This window comes from Sturnira hondurensis, unplaced genomic scaffold (genome assembly GCF_014824575.4).
Source record: "Sturnira hondurensis isolate 20B ecotype Veracruz unplaced genomic scaffold, ASM1482457v3 Scaffold0021795, whole genome shotgun sequence".
Classification (NCBI taxonomy): domain Eukaryota; kingdom Metazoa; phylum Chordata; class Mammalia; order Chiroptera; family Phyllostomidae; genus Sturnira; species Sturnira hondurensis.
Genome location: NW_028094426.1, coordinates 5944212 through 5961689, shown reverse-complemented (window position 1 = coordinate 5961689; position 17478 = coordinate 5944212). Strand labels below are relative to the sequence as shown.

At 36.9% G+C, this 17478-nt stretch overlaps 1 protein-coding gene across 2 annotated transcripts in view; it reads left to right on the top strand.

Moving 5' to 3' along the window:
• The first annotated feature begins 478 nt into the window (after positions 1-478).
• PYROXD1 (pyridine nucleotide-disulphide oxidoreductase domain 1) overlaps positions 479-17478 on the top strand; it is a 21047-nt gene continuing 4047 nt past the window's right edge. Inside the window, exons 1-10 of one of the 2 annotated variants that reach the window (XM_037033931.1) lie at positions 479-944; positions 3042-3122; positions 5507-5626; positions 7975-8103; positions 10127-10200; positions 11674-11834; positions 12524-12624; positions 13547-13682; positions 15224-15336; positions 15944-16066. In XM_037033931.1, the coding sequence (XP_036889826.1) occupies positions 861-944; positions 3042-3122; positions 5507-5626; positions 7975-8103; positions 10127-10200; positions 11674-11834; positions 12524-12624; positions 13547-13682; positions 15224-15336; positions 15944-16066 (1122 nt within the window). In that variant the 5' untranslated portion in view covers positions 479-860. Of the gene's footprint in view, positions 945-3041; positions 3123-5506; positions 5627-6793; positions 6926-7974; positions 8104-10126; positions 10201-11673; positions 11835-12523; positions 12625-13546; positions 13683-15223; positions 15337-15943; positions 16067-17478 lie in introns of those variants that run through there. The other variant, XM_037033932.1, reaches the window with a different exon arrangement.

The following is a 17478-nucleotide window of genomic DNA, read 5'->3' as shown; positions in this document are numbered from 1 at the left end:
AACTGGTTTTGCCAGCACTAGCCCATGGTATTCCTTAAGGCTTTACAAGGGAAAGCAAACAATTCATTGAATAATTGCAGAAGACTACAATAATAAATCTTCTGAAGAAAGTTGTAGAATGCTTGTAGGAAACATTCATTTCCCCCTGACCACCCCCCCCCCCCCCCCCGCCCCTGCTCCAATACACTCACATTTTGAGCGTAAGTCCCTGTCACTTTCGCATAAGTGAGGGAGACTTCGAGAGATCTTGAAGAGCTTTGCCTGTATCCCTAGAGTCAGGGACACAGCAACTGGAACCTCCTCATTCAGCTGAAGGCGAGGAGATGTGGCTAGCTAGATGTTCTGACAGCAAGAGAGATGTCAGGTTGGTATAAACCTTCAGAGTTTGCTGGTGGAAAAGGGTAAGTGAGTTTCCCAAGAGCCCCCTGTGGATCCTCCGTCACCTTAAGATGTCTAATTTCCCACGGGAACTTAGAGTAAGAGTATCAGAGCAATTCATTTATTTTTAAGAACACTCTGCCCCGTGAGAACACTGGTCTGTCTTTAGACAATTTGCCAAGCCTTTTTCGGGGACCCATGTTCTGTAATTTCTGTCTGGTCTATTTTGCCTCCTTTTTATCAAATCTACAAAGAAAAACTACACCCAGGTGTAACGACTATCGCACCACGCCCTGGCATCAAGGAGACGCAGCCCGCGACCAACAGGCGAAGGGACTAAGTCTGAGCTGCTGGGCACCCGTAGGCCGGATTCGCGGGATCAGGCACCGGAAGCGACCGTCCCCAGTGACTTCTCTTCGGGAGTGAATGCAACCTCCGTGGTTCCCCCGGAGTCGTCAGTGAACTCTTGGAAGTCTGAGAGCATGGAGGCAGCGCGCCCTCCCGCGACGGCGGGGAAGTTCGTGGTGGTGGGCGGCGGCATCGCGGGTGTCACTTGTGCGGAGCAGGTAGGGTGGGCGTGCGTGAGGCTCCGCCTCTTCCTCGACCCCGGAGGCGGTGGCGCTGGAGGCTCCCTCCCCTTGTACTTCTAGGTTCCTGTTCAGACGCTTTCTTTTTCCTCGTTGCGTTCTTACCACCCCCCGGCAGTAGAGGTTGCGTGGCGGCCTTTGATGCTGTCTTTTTAGGACCCGGCAGCCTTCACCTGCGACGCGTAGCAGGGTGGAGGGGAGGAGAACAGGCCTGGTCCTAGTAATGTCAGAGCAGACGGGAGGCTTCTAACTAGAAAGTGCGTGGTCAGAAAATTAATCCTCCTTGGTAATCAAATAATTTAATTCAGCTTCTATATAGGTGCCAAGGCCTTGGTGCATCGTAACCCTTACATAAGTTTCCTGTGCTTTGAACTACCAAGATAGACAGTATTTCATCTCTAGTAATGTTTCGTAGAACAACCAGCAAAGTATGGAATGCAGCTAGGTACTGATTTTTTCCCTTGTAGTGAATAACCAGAACGTATATACATGTATTTATATTCCAAAAAAGGACTAAATTATATGATGTATGCGTGAGCAATCGTCGTAAGAAATGGCGCAACAAATTCAAGAGTTTTTAAAGCTTTACTCTTTTAATCCTAATATATATTTTCCGTTTATTCCCCAGGTATACATCTATGATCCAGGCAGTGTTAGGGATTGATTAGTTAAATATAGCAGCATGGTACCTTCTTTTTTAGGATTCACAGCCTAGTGGAAGAGTCATGTAAATAAATCATTTCAGCAGCCCGTTTACTGCCTTAGGGGTGCCTGTTCAGTTGGTAGGGAGTGAATTAGGGAAGAGAGACCCTTTCAATATACTTTTGTCTCAGAGTAGAGCAATGAGTACAACAAGTTCACCGCTTAGACAAGACAGATGTTCCAAAGGGACACAAGGCACCATCTCAGTGGGGAAGCTTGGCATCATCTGGGAGAAGCAAAGCTTAAATCACGTGGTGCTTGGGAGAGGTGACCAGAGATGACACCAGGAAGGTTGGCAGAGACTAGATCATAAAGGATCTTGTAAATCATGCTACGAATTTGCCAGGAACTTACACATAGTCAGATGACTTTGAGCAATGGGGTAATATGATCAAATGAAAAAACTTGAAAGATGATTAGTTGTAATATGTGGGACAGAGGCAGCTGGTTAACACAAGATTGGAAGAACAATTTAAAGGTGATTTTAGAATAAAGTTTTGAGGGCCTGGTCTAGCAAAGGCAACAGAAAGTGAGGAGGGGGGATTACAGAATATATGAAGGAAAGAAAGGTGGGGAGAATGATGATTATGTCCACTGCTGTAGAAAGTTTGAGGTGATACTAAAAAAGAATCCAGGTTTTAAGGTTGTGTAGTTGAACTGAACGTGTTTAGTTTTAATAGCATAGTAGGCACAGCAATAGAGATTGGTGGGGTTGAGTAACTGGAGTGTGAGTTAGGAAAATGTTTTCAAGAAGTTTAAAGTGAGAAAGAAGTTTGTAGGGAGAGGAAAATAATGAAACAATAGCAAGTCAAACCACCAAATTTTGTTAAGGCTAATATTGAGGTGGCTTGGTCTTCCCAGAGAGTGTCTACTGGTTGAGCATGGAAGGGGTAGGATAGGAGTGCCAGAGCACTTCGTGCTAAGATTCTAAATGTTTATTATGAGGGTTTGTTGCAATTTCATTGCACTGAAGGCAAATGAAAATATTTTACAATAAATAGAAGTTGGTTTAAATGTTAATTAGGATTGTTTCTCCTTACCCTCTGTATGGTAACTTTAAATTGGCATATAAAGGAGTTTAAGTAGATATGGAATATCTCTTTATGTCACTTTTCTTGTTCAGACCTTTATTAGTGTTTAGTGTGACTGTATTACTCATTTTAAACGACACCAGTGTTGAACAGTACTCATCACCACTCTGTAAATATGAACAAGACTCAGGATTGTAGAAACCTGTAAATGAGGAAAGGTCAGTTTTTAGTTTCCTCAGTCAGTAACTCTATTAAAATTGCGCTATCCCTCTCTCTTTCCTCTATGCCATGTATTCTGTTACCTAAAGTTATTTATCATATTGTTTACTACTTTTTAAATAAGTTGGCGATTCAGTTTCCATCAGAAGAAATTCTCCTGGTAACAGCTTCTCCTGTTATTAAAGCAGTTACAAATTTCAAGCAGGTAAGAACTTTTGTATAACTTTCTTGGTATTTTTAAAAATTACACTAGCTTGCATAGCAGGTAGTGTAACTCTACTATTTTAATTGCTTTAAATAGCAAATGTTCTATTGATACCTATTTTAAAATTATATCTCAAAGGTTAGAATTATTCAGATTGAATACCGAAAACACCTAAAATGATACTGAATTCCTAGTCCTTTCTTTTTTTTCCCTCCCACTCTGAATTATTTTTCAGAAAATATTTTAGCCCAGGTGTGGCTCAGTGGATTAGATGGGGACCTGTGAACCAAAAAGTCTCGGGTTTAATTCCTAGTCAGGCCACCTGCCTGGATTGTGGGCCAGGTTCCCTGTAGGGGGCCACCACACATTGATGTTTCTCTCCCTCTCTCTTTCCCTTCCCCTCTCTGTAAAATAAATAAATAAAATCTTTTTTTTTAAAGAAAATATGCTAAAATAATATTCTTTTGGGGAAGATGCCATGAAACCTAAATATGAATGCAAATATATATGTGTGTATACTTCCATTATAAATATGTCTATGTGCATATGTGTACTTACAAGTCAGAAGTACTTCTGAGTCAAGTTTACAGTTGTAGATAATTAATGTTTCATATATGTAATAAGCATCAGAGAATACTTTGTAGTTCCATGAATTTATATTATACATTATAACATTATAATAGGAGTCTAAGATCAGTTTGGTCATAGTGTAATAGAACAGTGGTCTCCAAACATTTTTGATCCTGTACCTCAGTTAAAAAGTTTTGAGTTCATATTCTAATACGTGAATATACATGAGTGTATTCATACATATGGAAATAAAAATATGGAATAAATTGGGGGAACATTAAAATGGTGAAAGTTTATAAACGTCACTGAGGGATTTAATAAATTACTAAGATGTTATTTGCTCTTCCCACTATATTGTCATTTGCATTCATGTTAGAAAAACAATGGCGGCTAAGCTGCACTATTATCGTATTCTTCACTACCACACAGTCCATTTTTAAAAAGCCAGTAAAATGTTAATTTTATTGAATCTTGACTCTTAAGTACACATCTGGTTGCCATTCTGTATGATGAACTGGGATGGATGCGTAAAGCACTGCATGCAGGAGTACAGTGTTACTTAAGGAAAAGCAGTTGTGCAGTTGCTGAGTTGCAAAATGAACTAGTTACTTTTATTTGGAAAAATGAATGAAGAGTACTTATCACTTCAAGGAAGCATTTATTGGCATTAGGACAAAACTAGAGCTTTCAAGCAAAAATTGGAAATCTGCAAAACTCGTTCTTCACCGTGACCTCACAGTACCTAAAGACATTTCTGATGAGATTGTTGGTGATAGAAATGAATGTGATGTTTTGTATTACTATGAAAGGAGTCAATAATTGGACTATCTCTATAACATAGCAAACCAATATTATACATATGATAGTGTATGATGTTGCAAGATCCACTCAACATGCAGGATAGACCAGTGGATTTCACCACAACAGAGAATGAACAATTCTTTCATATGGTTTCAAATTCTACATTGTATGTAAACTTAAGAAACTATTACCTGTTGAGTTTTTATTATCTGAAACGACTGCCTATTTGTGATGCCAAACAGCATGTTTTAACAGTTTGAATGCAGGAGATAATGCAGCTATCAGTACTGTTAAGCGAGACGTTAAAGAAATTTACAAAAGTGTAAAACACTGCCATTCTTCTCACTTAATTTGTTTTTTGGAAAAAGTAGTTATTTTTCATTGAGTATGTTATAATCTGTTTAACATGTATTGGATTTACTGTTACTTTTGAATGAATTGAGTAATATTTAAACTACTTCTCAGCTTTCATTTCTAATGCAGCAAATATTGCTGCATATAAGTCAAACAGACAAAAGCCCATTGGGGTGCTCAATCATTTGTAAGAGTGTAAAGGGGTTACAAGACTAAGAAGTTTGAGAACTGTTATGGCTACCTAGTAGGATTTCCACACAGTATATAAGGAGCAACTGAGGTCACATACCAACGTGCAAGCTGTGTGGTTCTTCCGTAGCAGACTGGGCATAGGACTAGAGAAAGAAAATAGTTTGATTTATGGTTGGAAGTTTTTAGGGTAATTAATGGTTAAGGATAAGAGAGGAAGGAAATAAAGGGTTTGGGCAAAAGATGGAATGATCCACAGTAGAGTCTTAGCAGGACAGGAGGGAAAGTGAGTCCAAGAGGATGCCAGTGATTTTGGAAAACAGGAAAGAAGAAGTCAGAGACTAGGTCATCTTGTTTTATGAACAAGAGATGAGTAATGTATAACAAGAAATGGATTATTTTTATTATTTAAAACTCTTGGGAGAAAAATGTTTTTAAATACATGTTTTTATCTCCTTGATCTAACTCAGGTTTCTAAAGTATTGGAGGAATTTGATGTTGAAGAACAACCAAGTACCATGTTAGAAAACCGCTTTCCAAACATTAAGGTTATAGAATCTGAAGTAAAGCAACTGAAGAGTGAAGAACATGTAAGAGAATTGTTTCCTTAATGTCATTTTCCTTTGTTAAATCATGACCAGTTTTGCCTGACTTCCTTTGACCCCACCTGTACCACCACCAAAGTCTCTAGCAAGTAAATTTTAGTCACATTGATTTCCATTATTAGAATAATTTACACTTTTTTGTGAGTTTCTTGGAATTGTTTAATTAGTTTTGTTTTGGCATTTTAGGTTTTCCATTTCACACTATCATTAACATTTTATATAGTGTCCACTGTTTTCTGGGCACTACATTCAGTGCTGTGGCACAATAACATAGCAGAAAGCAATAATAGAAGGAATCTGCTCCCAGGAGCTCTGTGTCATAGGGAAGGAATATAGACGTGCATGTGGATAATTGCATGGACATGTGAAAAGCACCATCACTGAAATATTATCAAAGCTCTGATGGTAGATATTCAGGAAGACTTCACAGATTGAATAATATTTGAGCTGTGTTTTGAAATACCGGTGAGCCCTGACTGGTATGGCTCAGTTGGTTGAGCATCATCCTCCAGAGCGAAGTCACCAGTTGATTCCCAGCCAGGGCTCGTCATGCCTGTCTTGTGAACCCGGTCCTTGGTTTGGGCACATGTAGGGGGCAGTGGATCGATGTCTCTCTCACACACTGATGTTTCTTTCCCTCTCTTTCTCCCTTCCTATTCTCTAAAAATAAATAAATAAATCTTTCAAAAATAAAATGCAGGTGCATTAAGAGTTCTCCAGATGTAGAAGGGCATTCCAGGAAGAGGAGACTTTATGTTCAAAGACCCAAAGAAAGGAAAAGGGGCATGTGGAACAGTGAGGTTGTCAGTGGGATAAAAAAAGGGGCTTTTTATGTCATGCTAAGAAGTTGAGTTCATTTATAACCAATGGAGAAATAGTAGAGAGGTTTTAAGTGGAGGCAGGGGTGACAAAGTAGGTGTTCTTGTAGGAGAGTACAGCTGACAGCAGTGTCAAGGATGAACTGGGGTGCAGTGAGTGGCTGGTAGCCAACCACAGAATCAGGCGTTGGTTGCAATAGTCCAAATGATATAAGGCCCAAACTAAGACAGTCTCAGGAGTGAGGCGTCTCAGAGAAGGATGTTATCAGATGAGTACTAGTATCCTCAGATGAGCTTTAGATAAGATGTGAAGTAGATTTTGCACTTTCTCTAAAGTGGCTCTAATTTACGAATTTGTCCTTAGGAATAAAGCACCTGTACACATTTGAGACACAAATAATTTGCCAGGAAAACAATTTAGAAAAAGTACTGAGTTTTGAGAAAATTCTGAATCAAAAACACCAGAGTAAGTTCTTAATACTTATACTGGTAGTTACATATTCATTATGTGTTGTATATATATCTCATCCATGTCAGTTAGTGTGCAAATTGAAGTAGGCTTAAAGTGTACTAATGAATTGGGAGGGAATTTAGACTTTTGAATGAATCAGAGTGCCACCCATTGCCATGTTTGATTATTGGTTTTATGTGTTTGTTATGCAGCTGAAGAGTCCACATGGGTGATAAATGTCTCAGTAGGTAGTGAGTGCTATGTTATGATTTCCCAAACACATGCACAGGTGTTAACTCCTGAACCATTCCAACAACTTGTCTGTAGATTTTCATTCAATATTAAGGAACAGAAAGAATGGTTCCTAATATGTTTTAGACTCATTGATGTTTTTTAAAGATTAATATAAATATTTTTAAAGCCAGTACATGCTAAGATTTAAGTTTGACATGTTTGTCACTTAGGTTAAAATATTCCCAAAGAGCATGTAGTTTGCTGGTAAAGTGATTGCTATTTGGACTTAAGAATATCAATACTTTTTTAGCTCTTGTAATTTTTTTAGATTAAGAAGACATATTGTAACTTCTACCACACACTAGTTATTCCCCTGTACACACCTCTCCCTATACATGTAACAGAAATTAAGGTACTACAGTTAGAATCACTAGATCTTCTTACAGTAACTTCCACTGAGATAAGAAATTTTAAAATTTCTAAAATGTTTAATTTTTAATCTGAGTTCAGCATTTCTTTCCAAACATCATGAGAATCCCTAAGTTTTATGCAAAGTTTTATGTGAATATGTCTTTTCTTCCATTGGAGAAAGATTAGTTTTCATCAGTCTCAAAATAATTCATGGCCCCAAAATTATTAAGACTTGCTGGCCTGAATAATGTATTCTAATGCTTACTTAGCTTTGCATTTGCTGTAACAAAGTACTGAGTGTCATCAAGAGGCAACCTTAATATATTTTTGCCTTTGTGTTTTCAAATGTTTAATTTAAAATGAAATTATACCCAACTATAAATGCTTCCCTTCTCCCCTTCATTGCTTTGTTTTTGCAGTGCATTGTAACAGAAGATGGCAGTCAGCATGTATATAAGAAACTCTGTCTGTGTGCTGGAGCTAAACCAAAGTTGATATGTGAAGGAAATCCTTATGTATTAGGAATTCGCGATACAGATAGTGCTCAGGTAATACTTCAGGTTGGGTCATGGGGGAAAAACACAATGTTTTTTTTCTCAGATGTCTTTTTCTACATTTGAATGAAAGTGTTCCACTTATAATGTTAATTCCTAAACTACAGGAGCAGAAGGGAAGTTTCTTGTTTCATGACCCACAAACCAGAAAGTAGTTATAATGTCAGTTTGTTTGTTTTTAGTTGTTAATTTGTCTTGTTTTCTATTCATGCTGATATTCTGTGTTCCTTCTGTTACTCGATGTTGCAAATTTCATGATCATGCTGGTGGAAAGGCACCACTCATCACTGAGCACACACTCTTTACTGTGACTGGGAGCGTGTGATTTGTAACCTAAGTAATGCAGTGATCTTTGCATTAAATATAGTGATCTTTGCATTAAATAATGCAATGATCTTCTTTGCACTCTACTGTGATTTACCTTTTGCAAGAAGATAAATCATATCTAAAACTTACTGAATTTACTGCTCAGCAAAGAAAGTAATATTCAGAAGATCTTTGTGATACAAAATCATGGTAGTCCTAAAACAGAAAAAAGTCACTTGGTTATTGTTCCCTTCAAGAATAGTGTCAACTATCCCAACAAGGGGAAACTCTACCTGTGGAACCTTATACACTTCCTTTGGTAGTGTGTCTCAGGGTTCGATTACCGGTATTGCCCAGAAGCTCTTCCTGGTTTCAAATCACAATACTCTCTCTCACCTCAAGCTCCTTGTGGTTCTGTCCCAGGAGGTGGTAATTTTACACTTATGTAACAGTGTTTTATGTTCTTGAAAATTGATAGTTTACTTTCAGCTTATTCTTAATTAAATAATTTGGAATTTAGAGAAAACTAGAACTTGATTATTTTCTTGTAAACACTTTAGATATTATCAAAGATTGCACCATAACTATTTTCCAGCAAGGCCCTCTACATACATAAACTCACTGAATCCTCATAATAATCCTGTGTGACAGTCATCATTCCCACTCTACAAATAGGAAATTAAAATAGGGAGATTAATTTACCTATAGGAAGGTGATTATTAAGCTTATCAGATGTGTGATTTAAACTCATGGCAATCATCTCCATATCCAGTGCTCTGTTATCTACTGCCTTCAATGAAGTACAAACTAAAATTAAGAGCTTTTTCCTGTGAATTCTTAGGAAGTCAATTTCAGTATTTATTTATTGAATATTCCATTAAGTGTTCAGGTCAACTTAATAGAAATGGTAACAACGTAGTAGGAGGAGGAATTGAGCTATTTAGATGTCATCCTGAAGCAATGGTACTACTCTCTACTTTTGAAAGTCTCCTAAGAGTGACCACTGGCTTTTCTTCACGCTCACTGTGATCTTGTTAGGGAAGATGGTGGTATGAATTAGCTGCCTTATACTGGTAATAACATTTTTTCAAGTAAATGTTAGACATTATTATGTGTGTGCTACTCCTAATGTCTCTGTCCATGTCATCTTACTCAATGCTTATAGAAACCTGAGATAATAGGCATTCTCATTTCCATTTGTAGTAGAGCCTGAGGCACAAGAGGTTAAGCAACTTACTCATGGCCCTGCAGTCAGTGACTGCTAGAACCAGGGACTCTCGAGTTTGTGCTAACTGCTATCTATTATTATCTATCTTATGCTGCTATCTATGCCTCTCATTCCTGCACATTTTAAGTGCTGAGTGACTGCAGGGAGTATTGACTGAGGGACAAGAAGAGAAAAGGAAGAACCCTGTACCTAGGATGTAGATCAGTGTTTTGATAGTACACTGATTTGGTCAAATAGCTGGGAATATAGTAGACTGAAGACAGTGCCTCTTGCTGAGGTTCTGAAGTAGTACTCTAGATGTAACGACGTAAAGCAAGGAAAATCAGAAGAGGCAGTTTCGGGTGAAACATGGGGGAGACCGTCTGTGATATTGATTGGCGGGTGCATTCTAGCAGAGCAGGGAAGTGAGATTTATCATCAGTGAAGCCTCTTGCTTCTGGTATTGCCCACTGTACAAAAACTGTCATTTTGTTTTTGATACAGGAATTTCAGAAACAGCTTACTAAAGCTAAAAGAATAATGATCATAGGGAACGGTGGTATCGCACTTGAATTAGCGTAAGTATGTATGTTTAAGAACTGCTCTGTGACCCATGTGATTATTGGTACAGTAGAATAGATCTTGTTATCCTGAAAATCAAAGCTAAATGTTTTCCATACATTTTCATGAACGAAAATCCACTTAAATTTTTTGGCTTTCATAGAATTGATAGTCGCAAAAATGTTATTGTAAAACATGAGTTTGAGGAGTGCTTGAGGTCTCAGAGGGTCATCAGCTGGTAAGTGGCTAGATTTGACCCACCTGTTTTATAAGCATGAACTGTACTAAAAAACAATTTTGAGTGTGTACACCTTTCGAGATTCTAGTCATAATCCCCATCACTTTTTATTGCTTATACCCATGCTGTTTCACTCAGTTATACTACATGTCTGGTCCATGAAATCCAAAGGATTTGTGACTCCTGTTTCAGGATTTGTGATACTCCCAGATCCTGGTTTTGGGAAGTTTGGGAAGTGTGAACACATTACTGAATATAAAATATTATAATCTTAAGATGATATTTCAAGTAAAAAATCGCTGAAGCATATTTTGCTATAGTCTCTAGAGCACTGGTTTACTTTCTTTGTGATTTAATCTTCCAGTAACTGACATGGAATAGTCTGGATATTTTTCAGGGCAGAAAGTTGGGTCCAATTACAGGGACAAATTTGTAGTAAAATAAGGAATCTGCTACAACCCTGTCTTTTGCTCAGTTTCACCCATTCCAACTTTCAGACTAGGTTTTTGCCCCTCTTTTTAGAGGACGATGAATCCCATTGGAAGTCTGTAAGAATTTTTCAGTTGGCTGAGTTCTAGGAATGGCAGTCATTATTGTAATTAGGAAATTTATGGCATTGCACACAGAAATGCAGAGAAAAAATGAGGGTATCAAAATGGAGGAGGTACAGATTTACTGAAACAGGGGCTTCAAACCCTTGTGTACACGTGATAGATTTTCCCCGTCAGCTGTCACCAAAAGTACAGTTTACTACATTCTTACTGACAATGAAATGCTTTCTTACATTAAAAAGTGTTCAGTCTCACAACATTAATCCTATTCCATCTGTAATAAAAATGCTTGAAAACATATAATATCTATTACCAAAGAAGTCAGTTACTCTCAGTATGGTAGCTGTGTACCATCCATCCATCCATTATTGATTATGTCATAACCAGATAAAGCATTTCTCACTCCTGGGAATGCAGTGGGACATTAAATAGTAACTATGTTGTACAAACTGAAAACTTTACCTGATGTCCAGTATACATATTTGTCATTTATATGTTCTTTCAGTAAACTGCTTAAATTTGATTATTTATTGTGCTTTAACTTGTATCCTGAAAGAGTGTTACATTCCTCCTTATAATCATTCTTTTCGTTTGCCATAAAATATTTACTTAGGCCTTAGGAGAGAATTGTGATTTTCAGGTACAAAGATTTCTATTCAGACTTTTGAAATTGCTCTTTATAACTTTAATATTCCTTGTAGGTATGAAATTGAAGGCTGTGAAGTAATTTGGGCCATTAAAGATAAAGCAATTGGGAATACTTTCTTTGATGCAGGAGCAGCTGAATTCTTGACCTCAAAGCTCATTGCTGAAAAACCAGAGGCTAAAATTGCACATAAAAGAACCAGGTATACAATTGAAGGTAAATATAGCATCTGGCTCTTTAGTTCCCATATTAAAAAAAAAGTTTAACCATACAGAAAAAGACCATAAGAAAAATTAGCAAAATATATTTGAGAACTAGGAATGTAGGTAATATATATATATCTTTATGTGACTTTTTAGATTTTCTACAATATATATATTTTATGAAAAATATGTATAATTAAAACTGCAAATTTAAAGTGAATTGATTAGTCCATCTGCATCTTTGTAAACAATACTGCAATTTAGACAACAACACCTAAAGTAATTTCATAAAAAATCACAATGTGTTTAAAAACAAATACAAGCTTTAAGTGTTTTCATTTAAAGAGTTTTTTTTAACTTACGGGTTATAAAATTCAAGAATTTTGTAAGTTTTGGGCATCCTAAAAATTGACAAAATTTTCAAAATCTGATGGCTAATAGTCTTCTTACCTTCATTTTAACCAGTGTATAAAATCCCCAAAATGCTGTGTTTATACTAAAGACTTGATTGAAAGATTATTTTATAGCTCTGCACCACAAAATAGTAAAATAATGAATAAAGTGATTAATACAGATAACTTTGTTTAATCATTTTATATGTACTTATGTATAAGAATCACTATATTGCTAAAAATTGCAGAACACAAGCATAATTCTCAACTTTTATATCATTTGAATTTTGAATTGAGTTTATCTCTTCAGGAAGGAAAAAGGAAGCAGAAACCAGAGCTAATGCCAGTCATACAGGCAGTGCCTTGGGACCTGACTGGCATGAAGGCTTGAATCTTAAAGGAACAAAAGAGGTATGTTTGCATATTCTGATTAAAAATGTCTAAGTGCAATTGTAAATTCAGGAACCATTTGTTGAAAACTAGTAACAAATATGTAGTCAAAGAATTGCTAGGTCACTTTATTTAGAATCCACAGTGCTAAGAAAGGACATGGCCTACATGTCCACCAAGACAGGTGAATATTAAGTTCATCTAAAACTGTCAGTCTTCTTTTTAAGTCTCCAGGACAGAAATTTCTATACATAGACACATTGAATACACCTGTGCTATTGTATATTAATCTTTTTCTCAAAGGTTACTTGAGATGCATTACAGTATTTTAAAGGTTAATAGATGGATTCTAAATAAAATACACATTTACTATCTTAATTGGATAAGCAGATGACTGGCTTTTACTCATTTTATATTCTAGATATTTTATTTTTAAATGCTTTATTATTGTGCATGACTTCTTTTCAGCCTTGCATAGGTTGAAGAAGGGTTGGCTTCATGGTATGTGTACTTTTTGTGATGGAAATTATGCAAAATCATTTTTTCCTATACCTTCTGATCCTGAAGTTAATAATGTAGTATTTTAAGGTTCTGGGATATAACAATAAGTTGGCATAGACCTGCCCTCAAGAGGTTTTCATAGTCTATAATGGTTGTAATTTTAAAAATATATACATGTAATTATTAATGAGACTTACACTGAGACGTACACCCTTGGTGTTACCTACTAGATCTCTTCAGTACCAAATGAATTTTTGTTAATTCCTTTTATACACACAAACTCACAGGCTTATTTTTGGTCATCCAGTATATTTTCATTTATATTGTAAGAATTATTTTTCTATATGTTTATGTAAATATATTAGAAATATTTTTTTCATTATCAGTAACCCATGTCACTCTTTCTGGAAGTATTATGGTGATCAGTATTCCTTTGTTTTAGTTTTCTCATAAGATTCACATTGAAACTATGTGTGAAGTTAAGAAAATCTACCTTCAGAAAGAATTTATATTATCTAAGAAGAACTCCTTGAATTTCCCAAGAGACCATCATAATCAGTCAGTTACAACTGATAAAGGTAACTAATAAAATTAAAGGATATTTAACCACTTATTTAAAAGAAAGGCATCTTTCTTGTTATATTTAAAAGCTTCAGCCCTGGCTGGTGTGGTTCAGTGGTTGAGTGCTGGCCTGCTAACCAAAGCGTTGCCGGTTCAATTCCCAGTCAGGGCACATGCCTGGGTTGCCAGCCAGGCCCCCACTGCAGGGCCCATGAAAGGCAACCACACATTGATGTTTCTCTCCCTCCCCTCTTCTCTCTCTAAAAATAAATAAAGAAAATCTTTCTAAAAAAAAAAGCTTTAGATTTCCATATAAAATTTAATGAAGTAATTTAAAGTCATTTCCTTTTTATTGCTTTTTAAGTTTTCCAATAAGTTAAATTATATAGGGCTTTATTTATTGTGTTTTGACTGTCATAACCCTATGAGTCAATCAGAGTATCTTGCAGATGAAAACAAAACAACAAAAACTGCCCTGACCAATGTGGCTCAGTTGGCATTGTCCCTCAAAGTGAAAGGTTGGCAGTTCGATTCCCAGTCCTAGGATATGCCTGGGCTGTGGAATTTGTCCCCAGTCAGGGTGTGAAGAGAAGCAGCTGATCAATGTTTCCCTTCCTCCCTGCCCCCCTAAAAAAAATAAGCAAAACCTTTGAAAAATAACAACATCAACAACAAAACCCGAAAAAAACCTGATACTCTCAAAGGTTAAGTGACTTACCCAAAATCAAACACTGAAAATCTATAAATTTGGAACCAAGACACAGACCTACTAATTCCTATTCCACACTCCTGAAGAAATAGCCAAACCTAGTGTATAATATATTCCAGTTCTGAATTCTTTGAATTTTTCCATAGGAAAAAAGAGAGTAAAGTCTGAATATGAATACTAAGGGAAAACATTGAAAAGTGAGTAACCTAGTTAGATTAAACTCTCCATGGAGCACACTCTTATTAAGATTTTGGAAGAAATAATGGAGGGACAGCATTATGCTAAGTGAAATAAGCCAGTCAGTGAAAGACAAAAACCATATGATCTCACCTATAAGTGGACCCTAGTCAACAAAACACAAATTAGCAAAATAGAACCAGAGAGTTAAACAACAAACCTACAGTGGCCAGAGGAGAGTGGGGAGGAGGATAACAGGGGAAAGAAGGGGAAGGGGCAAGCCAAGGAACATGAATCGAGGGCACATGGGCATGGACAGTGGGGGAGGACGGCACAGGAGAGAGCAGTGGGGAAAAGGGCAGGACAACTGTACCCGAACAACAATAAAAATTATAATAACAAAACTATTACAAATTTCCATTTACTTTGAATTTGCTTTTAAATTTGTAGGAAATATGTATAGAATGCCATAGTTTTGTAATCATACCCCAAACAAGGAGATGGTGTTAATTACATTAAATACTGTTTTAGCGGATGTGCCTTAGACATATTATTAAGGGATCTTATTTTAAAGTGATCTCTTGCCTTCATTTTTCTCTGTTCTAGTCATGATGCTGTGGAGTGTTGATGGTGGTTACATTTGAGGATTTAAATATTATTCTTTTTTTTAAGAGAGATGGCCTGTGTATGTGGAACTGACCAACGGAAAGATATATGGCTGTGATTTCATTGTCAGTGCTACTGGCGTTACACCAAATGTGGAGCCTTTTCTCTGTGGCAACCGGGTGAGGTGCAGTATTCTGTCCTACTACGCATATTTTGAAAGTATTATTTATTAAAATCTCTAATTCTCGAGCATGGATAATTGTTCATTGTATTAGTAGAAAATTGTAATAACATGACTTAAAACAATTTCATTTATATTTGTGCCTTGATTTACAATATATTTTTACTGCTTAAAGTTCTTAGCAGTTAACATCCCAATATAAGTGTCATTAATAGGATATAATGCATAACTTATCTAAATATGGGTAAGAGACTGACACCTCCTATCAGTTCTTAAGTGGTATTTTAGAAAAAAACATCTTGTAATTTTTGCTTTTAAGCATTTAAAGCTTACAAAAACTAAGGAATGTTCTTATAAGTAGGGTAGTTGCATGGTTATTGGATATTTTTGATGTTTCAATTCTAAGAATTCTATGAGTTGTGTCTTATTAGGAACTTGGTTCCCTGGAAATTCAGCTTAGGTGCCTAAACTTTGTGGCTATTTTTCACTTTCTCATTAAAGATCAGCAAATCATGGTGTAAATTTTTAATTGTTCTTTTACTTCAGAATGAAAAAGTCACGTTTCATTTTCTTAACCATGTGTGCTGATGAGGAACCTTGTTTAGTTTGACCTAGGAGAAGATGGGGGCCTGAAAGTGGACGAGCACATGCGCACATCCCTCCCTGACGTCTACGCTGCAGGTGACATCTGCTCCGCGGCCTGGCAGCCCAGCTCATTCTGGCAGCAGGTAAGCCGCACGCACGCACGTGTGGGCACCTTTTTCATCACATTCTATTGGAAAAAAAAGGAGCTGCCACCAGCAAATCCAAATTTCTGGTTTTCCAACCTTTCTACTTTAAATAGGAAGCTATCATAGAGTTTTGTGACATTAAAAAAATAATTAGACTATTTCCCTTTTGGTAAGTTGCAATTACAGTGACAAAATTAGACTGGGATATCTTTTAATTTAAAAAGAGTTATCGGCTATTACTTTCTTTTTCATTCTCAGATGCTTATCAGCATTGTTCTATGGAATCTTCTGTGATGATGGAAATGTCCTGTATTTCTGCATTGTCCAGTCAGATAGCCATTAGCCACAAGTGTCTGTTGAGCACTTGAAATGCGGCTAATGTGACTGAGGAACTGAGTTTTATTTACTTTTAATTAAATAGCTACATATGGCTAGTGGCTACCATATTGTATAGCACAGCTTTAGATTTAAGAAACAACAGTTACAGAGATTGTAAGCCATGTAGGTAAAGCATTCTGTTCCTGATGACCCTGTTCTGTGTCTGTGGAAATCACTACTGAAAAAAAGTTCTGACAGTGAACAGCCTTCCTCAGTGCTCAGCCTAGCAGCTGCTTCCAGCTGGATCTAGACTTCCTCCAGCCCGCAGTGTTGCCTGCCTCCTACAGGTGGAGCAGAAGTACTAGAGGAAGGTACTCAGTCGGATGGCTGCAGGTGAGGTTGTCTTAGTAGAGACATAGGTAGATATTAGAGGTAAAAGAACCAGGCAGCATCTGTCTTGGTGAAAGACCAGCTCCACAGGTAGTGATGTTATTCACTCATATTAACTATGGAATATGAAGTAGTGGAAGAGCTAGTTTTCAGGTGGCAGCTTCATTGTTTTGTGGGTGCTTTTTAATGTACAAAGAAATAATAATTAAACAGTGCTTTCAGCCTGTTTCTAAAGTGCTTCAAACAGCTTGTTTCCAGCTTTCTTTACAATTATCCTGTGTCATTTATGTGACATATCTGTCACAAACTCTCAATTAGAAATTGGAGTTTGTGGGATTTTAAAAAACATTTTAAACTCCCCTAGGATAAATTCTATCTTCGGTGTGCATCATACTCTGATACAGGAAAGAAGTACCCCAAAATAAACAGGTGTCTCCTGTTTTGAGTCAATTCAATAGATGCCATCTCTGTGTCTGCAAAAGCAATAAGTACTAATAGTTTGTTTTACATAGTTCCAGATGCAAACTCGAGGGACTTGGAAGCTGAAATGCATGATTTAAGTGATAGATAGTCCAGCAGTATAATATCGTAGGGCACTTCCTTCAGCCATTCTCTAGTTTTATCCTGCGTAGTTTACTCTGCTACCTTATCATAGACTGCGTCTTCATTAAACTGCACTTGTTTACAGGGAGGAGGCTGAA